The sequence below is a fragment of the Bos grunniens genome, chromosome 9, assembly GCF_055505025.1.
Source record: "Bos grunniens cultivar Pamir isolate PY7600 chromosome 9, Bosgru_T2T1.0, whole genome shotgun sequence".
NCBI classification, from domain to species: domain Eukaryota; kingdom Metazoa; phylum Chordata; class Mammalia; order Artiodactyla; family Bovidae; genus Bos; species Bos grunniens.
The window spans coordinates 53,564,333-53,582,661 of NC_141173.1; the positions used below are offsets into that span (position 1 = coordinate 53,564,333).

Below are 18,329 nucleotides of genomic sequence, written 5' to 3' on the forward strand. Positions count from 1 at the left end.
CGGACACGACTGAGCAACTTCACTTTCACTTTTCACTTTCATGCATTGGAAAAGGAAATGGCAACCCACTCCAGTGTTCTTGCCTGGAGAATCCCAGGGACGGGGGAGCCTGGTGGGCTGCCGTCTATGGAGTCGCACAGAGTCGGACATGACTGAAGTGACTTAGCTGTTCATTGAAGAGTGTGGTGGTGAAGTTTTCTCAAGATGAGACCCAGAAGAGAGCTTCATCTGTCTTCTTACTTTTCTCCCCTGCTTCCTCTGGGTATGCCCCAAACACACGTGTTTGGTTAGGTACCATTGCATAAGTTAACCAAACTCAGCTGTTCCCTGAGCTTCATACAAACATTACCTGTTGATTATGGAAGGTGTTCTTGTTGACTGTGTTAAGTTACGCATTCTGATATATAAATATCAATGCTGGGGGCAAAATTAGTAACTTCCTAATTTTTTTTTTTTAACTTTATCTTTTAGTATTTCTTTTTTTTTTTTTTTTCCTCCTGTAGGGCATGTGTATTGTGTGTTGTCAGTCTCAAAATCCAAATGCCTATCTGAATCAATTGCTGGGGAATGTTATTGAGCAGTATATCGGGCGATTTCTTCCAGCCTCAGCTCATGTCTTAGGTCTTGGACAACATCCTGTTTTGTTGGCATTGAAAAACTCAGCCAGTGTTCCACCGATGTCATTGCTAAAGAAATGCATTGTCCATGTCATAAGGTACATCTAAATATTAAGAATAAGTGGTATTTACAATGTATTATTCTCTATTAAAAACAGAATAGTTTTTTATTTTCTCTATTAAATAATAAATTTCTCTAATTTTCTGTATTAAAAAATAACAGAAGTATTGGCAACCTGTAGGATTCTATCTCAGAATTTATCAGAATGACTTGGCAGCCTAAGACAGAGCTCTTTAAATTGTTTTCTCTGAATTGCTTGTTTTCTCTGTATTGCTATTATTTTTCTTATATATGTCCTGCTGCTGCTGTTTAGTCACTAAGTTGTGTCCAAATCTTTTGTGACCCTGTGGACTGTAGCCCACCAGGCTCTTCTGTCCATCTGGGAAGTCCATATATATATATATATAAGAAGGAAATGGCAACCCATTCCAGTATTCTTGTCTGGGAAGTCCCATGGACAGAAGTGCCTGGTGGGCTACAATCCATGGGGTTGCAAAGGAGTCAGACATGACTTAGCAACTAAATAACAACATGTATATGTATTATTTTTTATCAGTTAAACACTGATTGTATTTTGTACTGTATAAAATGAAGTAATTATAAGAGATAGTTAAGTGAAAAGAAGAATGCTAATATGAAAAAGGAAGCAATATGAAGTCATTTTTCTTTTAGTCTTCTCTGTCTTAATAACTGTTTTATTACTGGGCAAATGAATCAATGAAACTTCTTAGATTTTCTACTAAACTCTGTATCTTCTAACTGCAACATTAGAAACCACCTTTTTTTTTTGGTGTTCATTGAAGTATTTAGCTTCATATGAAATTAGTTTTTAAACTTTTAAGATGCTATGGTGATATATATTATTCTTAGTGGTTTTTTTTTCTGTGTTTTTAATGATCTGATAACTTTAATATCCTAATATTATCTGTCACCTCACATTACAGAATTCCATGTCTGAGATCTATTCTCCCTCTGACTTTCTCTGTGTGTTCCTAGTGTTCTGTTACTCAGGTTTGAAAGCTTCATATTCTTTTGTTTCCTCTCCCTTTTCAACCTTTGGCAAATGATCATCTCCTTCCCTTTTCACATCCCTTTTTTATCACATTATACCTACATTATAGCCAGAGTCTCATAACTACTTTCACTATCTCTAGTCTTAATGGCACCCCACTCCAGTACTCTTGCCTGGAAAATCCCATGGACGGAGGATCCTGGTAGGCTGCAGTCCATGGGGTCGCAAAGAGTCAGACACGACTGAGCGACTTCACTTTCACTTTTCACTTTCATTCATTGGAGAAGGAAATGGCAACCCACTCCAGTGTTCTTGCCTAGAGAATCCCAGGGACGGGGGAGCCTGGTGGGCTGCCGTCTATGGGGTTGCACAGAGTCGGACACGACTGAAGCGACTTAGCAGCAGCAGTCTTTTCTTCCAGTCGCACCTAAACAATTCTTCAGAATACTTTTCCTAAAATGTTTTTCCAGTATGACACTTCCTTACCCTCAAACTTTCTTTGTTTGCTGTCCATGATCTGTCACTTAACTTTCCCATATATATGTCATCATATACAAATCCTAATGATATTGGTTTAATTATCACCCTTCCAAAATACTTCACCATTCCCTATATCACAGCTTTGTTCAGACCGTTTTCTCCATTAAAATGCTATCTACTGGGCTACATACTCCTAGGCTTTATGAGACCTAATATCTCAGTGTACCATGACGCTTCTTTCCTTCTTCTGGAGCCTTGTGCTCTGTATAATTCAGTTCTCAGAATCTTGATAGTTTTGCCTAACTTGTATATGAATTTTGCAGCAAGATTATAGTACTCTACCACTGTGTTTGAGACATTGCATAGGTAATTTTAGTAAACCAAATGGCAAGTGCTGAAATGAAATCAAATCTTTAAGACCTTAAAGCTGTTAAAGCCCAATGTTTAAGACCCTGGCTACTTTCCTTGACTTTCCTCTTTACTTTGTATATAGTGAAAATGTTTTTCTTACTGTTTCTAGTTGAAGACCTAAACAAGTAGCAATTCCTTTTTCTTTTTTTCTTTTCACTCAGGAAAGACATAGAGACTGTCTCCTATGATTTCCTCTATTCCAAGCTTCTCTACTCCTATAATTCCCTAGCTTAGGACTCCTTCTACTGAATTCCCAAGAATTCTGGGATTATCTTCCAAAGCACCTATCACACTATAATTGTTCTTTTCTTCTTTATCTAACTTTTCAAATGGACAGTGAGCCATTGCTTTCAGAGACCATATTTTACTTTCTTGTTCTTAGACTTGTACCAAGCATACCACATACTCAATGAATGTTTGTTCTAAGCATTAGAAATTCAGCATTAAACAAAACACATGAAACAATTGACCTCAAAGAATGAATGAATTTTCTAATATGTAATATTTGTTGGAAATCATTGTATGGAGTAGAAATGATGAAGGCATATTTCCGCCCTTAAGGAATTTATAATATTTAGTGATTTCTATGCCTCATTTTGGCAAATTATATCTCTTCGCAAAGTATATGTAGATGTCTGGTTTAGATTTAGCTATATTTGACACTTTTTCATATTGTCTAGACTTTTTAGAAACTGTGCAATTTCCACTTTGCATTTATTCACATAAAAAACTACACTGAACACCTGCTATGAGTTGAGACCTGTTCTAAGAGGTAGAGATACAAAGATGAGGCAGGTGAGTTATCTTTATGACCTCTGAGTTCAAATGATAGAAGTTGTCCTGCTTTAAAAGAAGATATTAAATCCTAAATTCCCTCTCTAATTCTTTTATTTCATAAGGGAAGGAAGGATACAGGTTGGAATGGAAAGATGATTTCTAGTATAGTTCTCTTATTTGGAAAAATAAGACTCCCTTTCAAATCCATAGATAAATAAATATGAGGAGAGAATCTTTATGCAAAGTCAAATTAAGAAAATGTATCATTGAGGAGCTCATAGGGGAGATCAAGCTTACATTAGAAAGGAAAAAAATTAACAGATTTTTATTAGATTTTGATTGTTTATTTTAAGACCAGGTTGCTTCATATTTGGTTTGTATCTGTATTCTGCTTTGGTCTTTATAGCATGCCAGTAGGATGTGCAGTCATTGCTTCAAAAATCTTAGGTTTGAAGAAAATATGGTAAAATATACATAGTTTTTCAAAATTGTGCTTTATGGATTTCAGAGATAAAATAGGCCATCATCTTTCAAGTGTATGACATTTGATTTTGCTCTATTGAAACTTTAAAGAGAAGGAAGAACAAAATTGTGCTTGTTTTCAGGAAGTCCTACTTTGAGTTTAAAGGATCCTTGCTCCCTCCTCGCTTGGCATCCATTCTGGCCTTCATCCTCCAACTTGTTAAGGAAACTAACACTGATGTTTCTGAGATTGAACTACTTCTCCCTGGAGTATTAAAATGCTTGCTGCTGGTCAGTGAACCTCAAGGTTAGTTCATTTAAGAGTTTGTATTTGTTACACTTTTATGTTCACAAAGTAAGAAAGTTTTCAATTCTGTCAGTTAAATTGACAGTTATGAAAATATATGGTTATTTCATATCAACTTAATTTTTATCATAGCTAAAGAATGAACCAGAGAAGGCAATGGCACCCCACTCCAGTACTCTTGCCTGGAAAATCCCATGGATGGAGGAGCCTGTTAGGCTGCAATCCATGGGGTCACTAAGAGTCAGACACGACTGAGCGACTTCACTTTCACTTTTCACTTTCATGCATTGGAGAAGAAAATGGCAGCCCACTCCAGTGTTCTTGCCTGGAGAATCCCAGGGACGGGGGAGCCTGATGGGCTGCCGTCTATGGGGTCGCACAGAGTCAGACACGACTGAAGTGACAGCATAGCATAGCACAAAGAATGAACTCCAGCCAATAGCTAAGGTTGGGTGTGATAAAATGGTTAAAAACTGACATGATTCAGTCTAGTTTTTTTTTTTTCCCCTCCCAAATAGTTGATTTATGTTTATTTAATTTTTGTTCAATTTGTCTCTGATACTGAATGCAACTTGCTAGATATTAAGTGGTAAGGGGGCAGCCTACTCTCTCCTATTCTGGATTCTGCTATAATATGTAAGCTGATCTCTGGGCAAACCTGTAAGTACATGTTGATCCTTTTGTTTTCAGTCTCATCAGCCTTGCTGCCTATGATCACTTAAAAATATTATTTATTTAGTCCCTGCTGTGAGTAGCAGGCCTTAACAAGCTTATTGGGAATATGCAGAATAGTGGCTGTAGTTCTATCCTGAAGGGATTTTTAGTGTAAATAGATGTGTTGTGTGTGTATTTATCATTATAATGTGATCATTTGGGGCAGGCTTCTCAAATGCTTCTAGTTAAGTACTTCTAACTACTGTGATAAGTGAGTACGCTATACATCCTAAAAAATATGAGGGCAGCATGCAGAGCGGCAGCTAAAAGCTCAGACAGCTCTTTGAAATGTTCTGTTTTATCTCAAAAATTTATGCATGTTTTGTTTTAATCCATGTTATTTTGATATTTAAAAACGGTCCTCTCTGCTTCCAAGCTTGGTTTTGTGAAAAATGTTGTATTATTTTAATGTAAAATACCCTTACTTGATAGTAACACCTCTTCAGTAAAGAATATCCAGAGATAGATCCCAGACTGTTCTTTAGAAATTTTACCTTCTTTGAAAACATTTGCTTGCTTTTAATTTCAGTGAAAGTCTGTTGTACTATATAGTACAAAATTTGAGACAGAGCAGATAGTATAGCATTTTAGCTAGCCTGTTGTTTCAGTGAGTGTAATATTTGTCATGAAGGAGGTCAGGTTTGGGGAGGGGAATTTGCTGCTCATCTGTAGCTAGTGGTGCATTGCATGTTCCAAATAGCAGGTATATAGAATGAATGTTCTATCTCCACATTGTCCTACAAGCTGAAGGAGCAGTGTTTAAACACAGATGTGTGTTATTGGCTCAGAGAAGATGCTAACTCTCCTTGTAGTCTCAGTGTTTTAGGACAGTTTGTAAAACTGTAGAAAGTTAGTGTTATGCCCAGAAATATTTCAGTGTTTATCCAAAATACCTGTACACAAGAGCTTGAGTTCACTTCCAGCATGGTGACATGAGAAGCTCTGCAGCCTTGATCCCCAGAAAAACTGGTGAAAATTGTTTAAAAGAAAGCATTTAAATTCTCTGGAAATGGTCCTAAAAGGGTACACAACAAATGGAGAAATTGTCTACTGAAGCTTGGTAGGAACAGCAAGTCTTTGAAATTTGAACCAAGACGACTGCCTTCTCTCTTCCTATCTCAGAGGCATGGCAACTCTGGTAAATTAAAGAATGAGGGTTCCCTCTCCCTGCAGCTTCCAGGAGGAGGGCTGTCTTCCTAAGAGAGGCCAGAGTATCAGTGTTCCTCATCCTGCCTCCTAGCCACCTAATGCTAAGGTTATATTCCGGGGGAGTGTGGGTGAGAAGTGAGGCCTTCATTCTTCCACTCAGCTCCCACTTGTGAGATGGGAGCACTATACTGAGTATGGTATCAATGAGAATACTGGAGTGTTGATTGTCCTTGCTGCAGCTTAGAGGTAGAGAATTCATACCAAGAGGATCTGTAGCTGATACCCCTCCTTCCACAAGCATGCAGCACCTAATGTGGGTATGTCAGTCAGAAAATAGTGGGCACCATGATCTCTGTCCCCAGCAACAGAATTTCACCTCTGAACTTTGCCTGAGAGGGGGAGGGGGTAGGAGAAAGCCATAGGACAGATAACTCTGAATTTCTCCCAAAGGAACAGACTTCATTTACAACGAAATGTGAAAAAGTTCAAGCCTGAGGGTGCTGTCAAAAGCAGTGGAGTTTGTGGTTAAAAGGCAATAGGTAGGAGAATGATAGATTTATTAGAGGTGTAAGCTAATTTGTAGGTCAACTAGTTTAGTGAGAGAATTGACTGCAAAAAGCCCTGGGGTGAAAACAAATATCACTAATCTCAGAAATCCCCCCTTTAAAAAAGCCTGGATTTGATAAGATCATACACTTAAACTTTTACTGAGAGAAAATCAGTCAACAGATCTTGCCAGTATGAGAAATCAGATATAGGATTTAATAAACAAAGACTTCAAAGTAGCCATTATAAAAATGTTCAGAAAGCTCAAGGAAATCATGGCTAATAAAGTAGAGGAAGATGTGATGACAGTGTCACATCAGAGAACATCAGTAGAGAAATAGAAATTATTAAAACAGAAAATAACCAAATGGGAATTCTGAAGTTTAAAAGCTAAACTGAAAATCTTAAGTTTAATTTGAATTGATAGACGAAAGAATTAGCAAACTTGAAGATAGATTGTTAGGTGTTATGCATTTGAAAAAAACAAAAAACATGAAAGAAATGAACAGAGCTGTAGGACATCATCGAGCACACCATCCTACATAGAATATCAGGAGAGGACAGAAAGGAGCAGAAAAAATATTGAAGAAATAATGGCTGAAAATTTTCAAAATTTATTGATGAATACCAATCTATACATTCAGGAATGAATATACATTCACCTAGTTCTAAATGGAATAAACTTAGATCCACAGACATGCAACTTAGTGGGGGGGAAAAAAGGTTGAAAGTCAAAGGCAAGGAGAAGATTTTCAAAGCAGCAAGAGGAGAAACAACTCTACCTTCAAAGGAACCCTGGGAAGATTAACAGCTGACTTCTCAGCAAAATCAATGGAAACTAGAAGGCAGTGGGATAACACTGAGTGATCAAAGAAAGCACTGTCAACCAAGAATCCTATAGTGAGCAAAGCTGCCCTTTCAAAAATGAAAGTCAACTCAAGATATTTGCAGATAAAAAATGAGAGAATTTGTTGTTAGCAGACCTGCCTTATAAAAATTACTAAAGGAAGTTCTTCAGAATGAAAGTTAAAGTGAGCTCAGATAATAACTTGAATCCTTAAGAGTAAACAAAGAACAGCAAAGGTAATTATGTACAGTTGACCCTTGAACAGCATGGATTTGAACTGCACAGGTCCACTTATTTGCAGCATTTCTTTTCAATAAATTCATACTATTCAGTTCAATTCAGTTTTTTTTTTTCAGTAGCTCAGTCGTGTCCGACTCTTTGAGACCCCATGAATCGCAGCATGCCAGGCCTCCCTGTCCATCACCAACTCCCGGAGTTCACCCAGACTCATGTCCGTTGAGTCAGTGATGCCATCCAGCCATCTCGTCCTCTGTCGTCCCCTTCTCCTTCTGCCCCCAGTCCCTCCCAGCATCAGAGTCTTTTCCAATGAGTCAACTCTTCGCATGAGGTGGCCAAAGTACTGGAGTTTCAGCTTTAGCATCATTCCTTCCAAAGAAATCCCAGGGCTGATCTCCTTCAGAATGGACTGGTTGGATCTCCTTGCAGTCCAAGGGACTCTCTTACTACATAAACCATGGTTAGTTGAATTTGTAGATGCAGAACCCTGACTGAACCCTTTCTGACTTTACATTCAGAAAGCTGACTGTAAAGTTAAACATGGATTTTCAACTGCATGGGGGATCAGCACTCTAAACCTTCATGTTGTTCAAGTGTTAGTTGCTCAATCGTGTCCAACTCCTACAACCCCATGGACTGTAGTCCACCAGGCTCCTCTGTCCATGGGATTCTCCAGACAAGAATACTGGAATGGGTTGTCATTTCCTTTTCCAGGGGATCTTCCTGACCCAGGGATCAAATACAGGTCTCCTACATTGCAGGCAGATTCTTTACCATCTGAGCTACCAGGGAAGCCCCATGTTGTTCAAGGGTCAGTTGTAGTTGAAAGGCAGCATAAATGCATATTTTCACCTTTTTTCTTTCAACTGCTTTTAAAAGTAAATATATGAAATAATATGTATATAATTGTCCTATAATATATAGAAGTTTAATATATTTACCAATAACAGTATAAAGGAGATGGTGGGAACAAAGCAGTATTAGACTAAGGAAGTGACTTCAGATGATAACTTAAATAGGAACAAATGATGAGAACAATAAATGATAGGTAAATTTAACAAAACCCAAAATATATACGTGTTCTCCTTTCTTAGCTACTTTGAAAACATAGGAATTTTATAAGGTAGAAATTATAATAATGTATCACTGAGTTTTAAAATTTGTAGATGTAACATGTAACAGTAATTCCACAAAAGACGGGAAAGTGACTAGAGCTGTATAGGAATAATGTTTCTATATTTTGCTGGAATTAAGTTCATGTAAATCTGAAGCTCTGAAGAGTTAAGATGTACATGATAAACCTAGAGCAACCACTAAGAAAATAATTCAAAACTAATGGACAATCATTAAAGTAACTAATATGCTACATTTGAAAATATTCACTCAGTGCAAAAAGAAGAGAGATTAGATGGACAAAAACATAAGACATTTAGAAAGCAAAAGGTAAAATGGCTGATGTAAATCCAGCTGTATCTATAGTAATGTTAATTGTGAAAAAGTTGAACAATCCAATCAAAAGAGATTATCAGAATTTTTTTTTAAAGCTCTATCTTTATCTCAGGAAACACTTTTGATTCAAAGATTGGAAGTTAAAGGATGGGAAAGGATACATCATGCAAATTGCAACCGCAGAAAGCTGGAGTAGCTAGACTAACCTCAGACAGAAAAGACATTAGGCAAAAAAAAATATATTACTAGAAATAAAGAGGGAATATTTTATAATGATAAAAGGGTGAATCTGGAAGATTTAACCATTATAAATATATGTGTACCTAATAATAGCAAAATACAAGAAAAAACTAAAAGAAATGAAGGGGAAAATAATTCACAGAAATAGTTGGAGGAACTTTGGTTTCTGCTATAATAATAAAGATCTTGAAAGTCATCACTCACCTTCACAACAAGAAAAACTCTGGGCAGCCTTAAAAATAATTCTTCTTAGGTGCATCAGAGAATTGAGGTCATAGGGCAAATCACTGCCCTCAAAACTGAGCATACAACAATTTGTCAAATTCAGCTTAAATATTCCTACCAATACCAGCTACATCATAAGGCTTCTGCTCCTGGCTAGCTGTGATTCTCTGTATCCACCTTTCTGTTTAGTTTTAACTTATCTAATAGGTAATTTTTTTAAAGAGGTAAAGGATGTACTAAGAGAGGAGAGAAAATGTAATTATACAAAGTGCTCAATTAAAACCTTCAGAGAAGGCAGGGAAAAAGGGGAAGATTTTTTTTTTTTTTTTTAAAAAAGGTCCAGAGCAAAGACTAGAAAAACTATGTATAAAGTAGATACTAATTCAACTATTTCAATAATCATTGAAATAACTATTTCAATGATTATTGAAATAATCTAAACCAATTTAGATTTAGTAGTCTAAATAAACCAATTAAGAGACTGACAGTGGATAAAAAACAAGGCTTAACTATATGTCAGCTACAAGAAATCCACTTTAAACATAAAGACACAATTAGATTAAAAGTAAAGGGATGGAGAAATACATACAGTGCTAACAATTCAAAACACAGGTGTAGCTATATTTCACACAAAACAGACTTCAGGACAAGAAGAACCATCAGACATAAAGATGGATATTACATAAAATGAACTGGGAATAGAGGAGAGAACTGCTTCAATCAGATAAAGGACAATTTTGAAAATCCTACAGCTGATATCACACTTAAGATGCTTTCTCCCTAAGATTAGGAGCAAAACCAAAGTGTCCACTCTTGCCACTTCCTTTCAACATTGTACTAGAAGTTCTAGTCAGTGGAAGAAATGGAAATAAAAGGCATCTAGGTTGAAAAGGAAGAAGTAAAATTATCCATGTCTGCACATGGTATCATTTTGTTGTTGTTCAGTCGCTCAGTAGTGTTTGACTCTTTTGTGACTCCATGCACTGCAGCGTGCCAGGCTTCCCTGTCCTTCACCATCTCCCGGAGCTGGCTCAAACTCGTATCTGTTGAGTCATTGATGCCATCCAGTCATCTTATTCTCTGTCATCCCCTTCTCCTCCTGACTTCAGTCTTCTCCAGCATCAGGGTCTTTTCCAGTGAGTTGGCTCTTCTCATCAGGTGGCGAAAGTATTGGAGCTTCAGCATCAGTCCTTCCAGTGAAAATTCAGGACTGATTTCCTTTAGGATTGACTGTTTTGATTGACTGTTGGATTGACTGTCCCTTGCTGTCCATGGGACTCTCAAGAGTCTTCTCCAGCAGCATGGTTCAAAAAAATCAATTCTTCGGCCCTTAGCCTTCTTTATGGTCCAACTCTGACATCCATACATGACTACTGGAAAAACTATAGCTTTGACTATACTGTATGGGTATATATGATATCATTATACACACACACACACACACACACACAAAATCCTAAGGACCCATTGAAAACTATTTGAACTAATAAATAAGTTCAGCAAGGTTCCCTACCAGAATTCAGCAAGCTTCTTTGTAGCAAAATTGACAGACTGATTCTACAGTTCGTGTAATCCTACAAGGGACCTAGAATAGCCAAAAAAATCTTAAAGAAGAACAAAGTTGGACGATAACACTTTTCAATTTGAAAACTTAGTACAAAGCAACAGTAATCAAAACAGTGTGGTGCTGGCATGAAGACAGACATATAGATTAGTGAGATAGAACTGAAAGTCCAGAAATAACCTATGTATCTATGGTCAACTGACTTTTTCTTTTCTTTAAACAAGGGTGCCAGGATGATTCAATAGAGGGAAAATAGTCTTTTCAACAAATTGTGCTAAATCAAATGGATAGCCAAATTCAAAAGATTGAACTTGCACCTTTATTTCACACTATATGCAAAAATTAATTCAAACAGGTTTATAGACCTAAATGTCAGAGTTAAAACTGTAAATCTCTTAAAGCAAGACTAAATCTTCATGATCTTGGATTTGGCAATGAATTCTTAAACAGGACATCAAAAGCACAAGCCACAGAACAAGACACATAAATTAGACTTAATCAAAATAAAGAACTTTTGTGTTTCAAAGAGCACTGTCAAAAAAGTATTAATAAAAAGACAACTCAGAGAATGGGAAAAAGCATTTGCATATTACTGATGTGATAAGGAAGTTGTATCAAGAGTATATGAAGAATAAAACTCAGTAGTTTTAAAAAAAGAAACAACAGGCAAAGGATTTGAATACAGTTTCCTCCAAAGAATATAAACAAGTGGCTAAAAAGCACCTGAAAAAGTGCTCACCATCATTAGTCATGAGGGGAATGCAAATCAAAACTACAGTGAGATACCACTTCACGCTCACTAGGTTGGCTATAATGAATAAGATAATAACAAAAATTGGCAAGAACATGGAGAAATCTGCATCCTCATTTACTGCTTTTGGGAATGTAAAATGGTGTTGCCACTTGGGAAGTGAAGTGAAGTGAAGTTGCTCAGTCGTGTCTGACTCTTTGTGACCCCATGGACGGTAGCCTACCAGCCTCCTCAGTCCATGGAATTTTCCAGGCAAGAATACTGGAATGGACTGCCATTTCCTTCTCCAGAGGATCTTCCCAACCCAGGGATTGAACCCGGGTCTCCCGCAATGCAGGCAGACGCTTTACTGTCCGAGCCACCAGGGAAGTCTAATTCCTCAAATAGTTGAACATGGAGTTACCTTGTGATCTAGCAGTGCACTCCTAAGTTTAATATATTCCCAAGATTAATGAAAACATATGTCCACACAGAAACTTGTACTTTAATGTTTGTAGCAGTATTATAATAGCCAAAGATGGAATACCATCATCTGATGGATGGATTTTTTTAATGTGATCTATCCATACAAGAGAATATTATTTGGATATAATATTAAATATATATTCGCTATAAGGAGTGAAGTACTAATTCATGCTGCAGGAAGTATTGCTACAGCATGTATTGCTATAGAAGGTATTGTAAACATTATTATAAGTGAAAGAAACCAGTTAACACAAGACCACATATTATATGGTTCTATTTATATGAAATATCCAGAGTAGTTAAATCTACAGAGATGGAAAGTAGATTAGCGGTTGCTTAGAGGGTATGAAAGTAGATTAGTGGTTGCTGAGAGGGTATCGGAGGACAGGAGGTAATAGCTTTAAAGGGAGCAGTGTTTCTTTTCAGGATAAAGAAAATGTTCTGAAATTGCAGTGACAGTTGCACAGTTCTGTAATTATACTAAAAACCATTGAATTGTATGTGTTAAATGGGTGAATTATATTGTATATAAATTATATGATAATAAAGCTGTTATTTTAAAAAAAAACTGAAAGATAACCCAGTGTTTAAAAACAATGCCCAGTTCAGTTAAAGAAATAAACAAAGAGGATAGATTTTTTTAGAAACCGTGTACACTAATGCTCACTACAGTGTTACCCGTAATAGCCAAAATGGAGGCAACCCAGATATCCATCAACTAATCATCTAATGAACTGATAAACAGATGAAGTAAGTCCATACAATGGAATGGTATTTGACCATGAGAAGGAATGAAGCACTAACATGTTCCATAACATGAGTGAACCTTAAAATATTTTGCTAAGGAAAGGAAGGCAGTTACATAAAACCAAATCTGTATGAGTCCATCTATATGAAATTCCTAGAATAGACAATCCATAGAGACAAAAAGTACATCAGTGGTTCCAGGGACTGAGGGAGGAAGAACGTGGGGAATGACTGCTAATAGGTGTAAAGTTTTGGAGGGAGGTGATAAAAATGTTCTGAAATTAGATAGTGGTGATAGCTTCACAATTCTTATGAATATACTAAAAGCCAATGAACTGTACACTTTAAAAGGTTAGTTTTTATATGTGAATTATACCTAAATCTGTTATTTTTAAGAAACAGTGCTTACTTTTAATACTTTATGAGGGGTATGTCTTCATGTTCTGGTACTTTTTCCACAAAAAAACTTGTGGATTTTGGGGTTTTTTTTCAAGGAAGCATCTTTAAGAAGAATCATTTATACTGGCTCTAGAATTGCATCTGATATGAGAACTTACTTGTTCAGTAAAGACAAATATGCTATATCTTCCTTATCCACTATCCTCATGCTATGGAAAACTATCTGCTGCTTAATTAATTTAGGTTCTTGTGCATTGCCATAGTGGATTACAGTTTCTGAAGATTTTCTTATTCTTTAGAGAAAGTAATTTTTCTCCCCAGCTACTTATATTTAATATGCCAAAAACAGTATAAAAAATGTATTAACACTTGGAACATGGTGAATTTTTGGTTCTTTCTTGATTTTTTTTTTTTTTTTTTTTACCATTTTATGTACAAATGCACAGCTGTAAAGGATTTGGTTAAATACTGAAAGAATGTAAATGATCTCTTTGTAACTTTGCTATCTTTAAAAAGGAAATTAGCATCAACAGTAGTTGATTTTATATATATATGTAGACCATCAACTGATGGATTTGTGTATATATGCAGTCCATGGTGTCGCAGTCAGACACAACTTAGCAACTGAACAACAAATATATAAATCTAATTTTAAGAACAGATGAACTGTTGGTAGTTTCTAATTTACTGCATATGTATTTGTGTATGGAAGGGATATTTTCTAATTTACTGCATATGTATTTGTGAATGGAAGGAATATGAATTTAAAAAATCAATCTGTAAGCGGAAGTATTAAAGGTTATCTGTTGTCAGTGTGTGACAGTTTGCAGTGTTAGGATGGTCGAATGTTTTGAATACGAACTCTTTTCTGATAGAAAGGCATATCTTCACATGTATTTTTTCAGTTACAGTATTTTTTCAGTCACGTGAAAAATAGCCTCAAGTGTTTTGTATTTTCTTAAAATGGAAGATAGGGAGACTTTAGAACAAAAGCTCATAACTATTTCACTTTGAAAAATAAAAAAGCATGTACATACTTTAAGAAAACAACATGTTTTTCTAAATCTAGAGTGCTCATGAAAATGAGGATCCAGATGGTGAATTCAGGCACAATGTGTAATGCTGTAATTTTCCCTCCTAGTTAAAAGGCTGGCCACCGAGAACTTGCAATGCATGGTCAGAGCCTGCCAAGTGGGGTCAGGAGGAGAACCTGCCGCCCAGCTGACTTCTGTGTTTAGGTAACTGGAAAATATGCCAACTGGCAAGCAGACTATTGCCAGCCATTTGACAGTCAACATGTTTTCTAAATAACTAATTATCCAAAACATAATGTGTTACTACTTGTTTGTAGTTTCAATTATTATATTTTTGGCAGTAGTTCTGCTATGTAGTTGTTTTATTAAAAAATAAAATTACTAGGGAGAAAAATGACTTTACATTACCTGAGAATTTAGTAAGGAAGATGCTTGCATGTGTTTCAGAGGAAAAAGTGGAAAACGTGAGTCATAGCGACAGGTATACAGGCTTTGGAGCTGGTAAACGTGCTACTCAGCAGCCAGTGTGGAAGTGCCTGTCTCTGGTCTTCCTGTTCACTTTAGATGCTGTGAACCCACAGAGCTCCACTGGATGTAAATTGTGAAGCACAGACTTTATATACAGATCCGTTGTTCCTTCGTAAGAATAACTGCAACTTGTAGAACGTTTTCTGTTTTGTTTCTGTTTTCCTGCCTTGCACTGTATAGAATCTTAGGCTTTCTGTTAAAGCAGTACTTTTAAAGTGTATCTTTCTCATAGTTTCTACCCATTGAGCTTCATTTCATGTATCTCTACCATAGCACCACTGTGTTAAATAGTCTGGGTCCATTTCCTTCATTCTGTGTGGGATTTTTGATTCCTCAGCTTTCTTTCTTATCATGTAGTTGGGACTTGTCAGTTGTTCACAGTTTATTTACAGAATATAAAAATTGTGATCATTTGAAATAAATACTGGGTTTAAGAAAACTGTAAAACCCTAAGAGACAAGGAAGGATTTTATATGAACAAAAATTACATGTTTGTTAAGTACAGTTTACTAAGCTAGGTGACTTTTGGTGAAGGTGGGGAGAGTGGAAATTTTACGATTAAAATATATAATTCTTTATATATAATGTATAATTATATAAATATTCTTTATAAATATATATTCTTCATATTTTATTCTTCTGTGGGTCTACAGTCTCCTGTTCAATTAAGGAATATAGAAATTATTTAGAAGTAACTTGCTTTCATCATAGAAATACTGTTTATCTAGAGATAGGAATAATTAACTAAAAGTTAAACAAAATAACCAGAAAACTGGACTCGTTTTCTGTTTTAGTCTCTTTTACACCCTTACCATCCAGATTGACCACATGCAAAGCGTAGCAGGAAAGTCTCTGGCATTAGATTTTTCCCTGTTAATCCTTCCTCTTGGGATTCCAACTCTTCCCTCTCCCTCTTAATGCCATCACTCTGGTCATGGCTCACGCTGAAGCCATTTCTTTTCTTTATTTTCAAGTTTCAGTCTGTATGGCGTCTATCATAGATCCTTATGATAATCTTACATAAAGTGATTTTTCTTGCGTTCAGTTTACAGCTTGTTGCTATAATTGGCTAAATACTAGCCCAAGTAATTGCCCCAAGAGTAATTCTAAGTAACCTGTTTTACTTTCAGGCAGTTTATTGAAGATTATGGTATGAGATATGACTATCAGATTTACAGCATTTTAGAAGCAGTAGCAGCATTGGACCAGCAGGTTGTTATCCACTTGGTTCCTACCCTTACTCAGTCTCTGAAGAATTCAGAGCGGAAGTGGGGCCTTGGCAGAAATAGTGCACAGAGGTATGTTTGATTATTTGATTATATCCTTTTGGACAATGATTATGAAATCTTGATTCATTTTCCTAGTAATGGCCTATTTTCCCATTTATAAAGATTTGGAGTCTGTTCCAGTGAATAGGGTTAGTGACTCAACTAGATAATATGCTTTTGGTCAAAAATAGATACAGGCTCTTTTTTTTCCCTATAGGCTTATGACTGAACATAGTGCTGGACTATTTAGAGTAATGAAACGTGGTGGGATAAGTCTGTATATCCCAGAGAGGTTGTTTTAAAAGAGAAAAGACCCTGATGCTGGAAAGACTGAGGGCAGGAGAAGGGGGCTGCAGAGGATGAGATGGTTGGATGGCATCACCGACTTTAATAGACATGAGTTTGAGCTAACTCTGGGAGATAGTGAAGGACAGGAAGCCTGGAGTGCTGCAGTCCATGAGTTCGCAGAGTCTGACACGATTCAGCAACTGCACAGCAGCAATAAACATGTATCTCTCTCTTCTTTTCTTTTGTCTTTACAGGGAAGCCTATAGCAAACTTTTATCTCAGCTAGGACAAGCAGGACAAGATGAGATACAGAGACTGGAAAATGATCATGTTGAATCTAGTTTGTAATTTTATCCTCAACATTAATTATAACTACCTAAAGCCACTTTGTGCCATTTGACTCCTACTTTTATTAATTGTATAATGTTCTGTTAAAGATACTTTATAGGATCTTTTCCGTACATACCTGTAAGTATAAAGTATATAAATAAGAAAATAAAAGTTAATTAAATATGTTATAGAATCTTTGGAACTTGGTAAGACTGCATTCTGTTTTGAAGCAGTTTTAGTTAAACTAAAGAAGCTTAAAGTTTTCCTATCCGGGAGTGCTGTCTGTGTATGTCTATGCAGGTTTGTACTGATTGATCCATGGGCATTGTATTGTAGTGTGACTTTCTGCCTTGCAAGTAATTTATTTCTGTTTTTTGTTTCTTTACAAGTTATGTTTAATCATAACACTATTTCACATTACCTGGCTGCCCTATGCTGGCTTTGTTACTTGGTTGCTTTCTTGTTTGCTTGTTTTTATTGTTTGGTTTCTTTTGACAAATGGTCAGGAGATAGGACTGTCTTTGTTATCCTTTTTTATACTATGTTTGAGGCAAGTTAATAAAATTCTTTCAGAGCACACTGAACTCTGAGAAATGAATCTGGCTAAGGGATTATACAGATACATATATAAATTTTTTTTGACTTGGGCTAAGGCAATGGCACCCCACTCCAGTACTCTTGCCTGGAAAATCCCATGGACGGAGGAGCCTGGTAGGCTGCAGTCCATGGGGTTGTGAAGAGTCAGACACAACTGAGCAACTTCACTTTCACTTTTCACTTTCATGCATTGGAGAAGGAAATGGCAACCCACTCCAGTGTTCTTGCCTGGAGAATCCCAGGGACGGGGGAGCCTGGTGGGCTGCCGTCCATGGGGTCGCACAGAGTCAGACACGACTGAAATGACTTAGCAGCAGCAACAGTGTTTATACTTGGGGTTCAACAGTTGCCAGATGTTTTTCTATTCATCCTTTCTTTTGGAGTTGTCATATCAAGAGGAGGATAAATAAGAGCCTTTAAAAAGAGAATAAATAATATTCTGGAACTTTTTTAAGGTTACAAATTAACAGGAGAGTTCTGAAAAGTTAGCTGAATTATCCACTTGCTCTTCAACTACAGCCTCTTATAAACTAGCATCTTACATATTTGCAGGGAACCAGCTTAGTTTCCTGTAGCAGTTCATTTCTCAACTCTTTAATTATCTGAAATTTCAGATTTATTTTACTGGGTTGGGCATTGTCCTTGACTCCTTTTTCTAGTGAGCATTATTTGGTAAAAACAGTTCCAGTCTTAGTGCTGAGAACCCATGTGGGTCTTAAACCCAGCTCCACTTTGTGACCATGAGCAGATTCTTAATCTTTTCTGAGCCTTAATTTCCTCATGGAGAAAAATGAGTAATAATACTTATTGAAATTTCACAGTGT

At 36.5% G+C, this 18,329-nt stretch overlaps 1 protein-coding gene across 8 annotated transcripts in view; it reads left to right on the plus strand.

The window, feature by feature from the left end:
• The window catches only part of MMS22L (MMS22 like, DNA repair protein), a 124,747-nt gene extending 107,255 nt beyond the window's left edge, over positions 1 to 17,492 (plus strand). For all 8 annotated transcript variants that reach the window (XM_086317617.1, XM_086317621.1, XM_086317618.1 and 5 more), the window contains 5 exons: positions 504 to 715; positions 3,964 to 4,127; positions 14,602 to 14,698; positions 16,153 to 16,320; positions 16,833 to 17,492. In XM_086317617.1, coding sequence (XP_086173743.1) covers positions 504 to 715; positions 3,964 to 4,127; positions 14,602 to 14,698; positions 16,153 to 16,320; positions 16,833 to 16,926 — 735 coding nt within the window. In that variant the 3' untranslated portion in view covers positions 16,927 to 17,492. The remainder of the gene's footprint in view (positions 1 to 503; positions 716 to 3,963; positions 4,128 to 14,601; positions 14,699 to 16,152; positions 16,321 to 16,832) is intronic.
• The last annotated feature ends 837 nt before the right edge of the window (positions 17,493 to 18,329 follow it).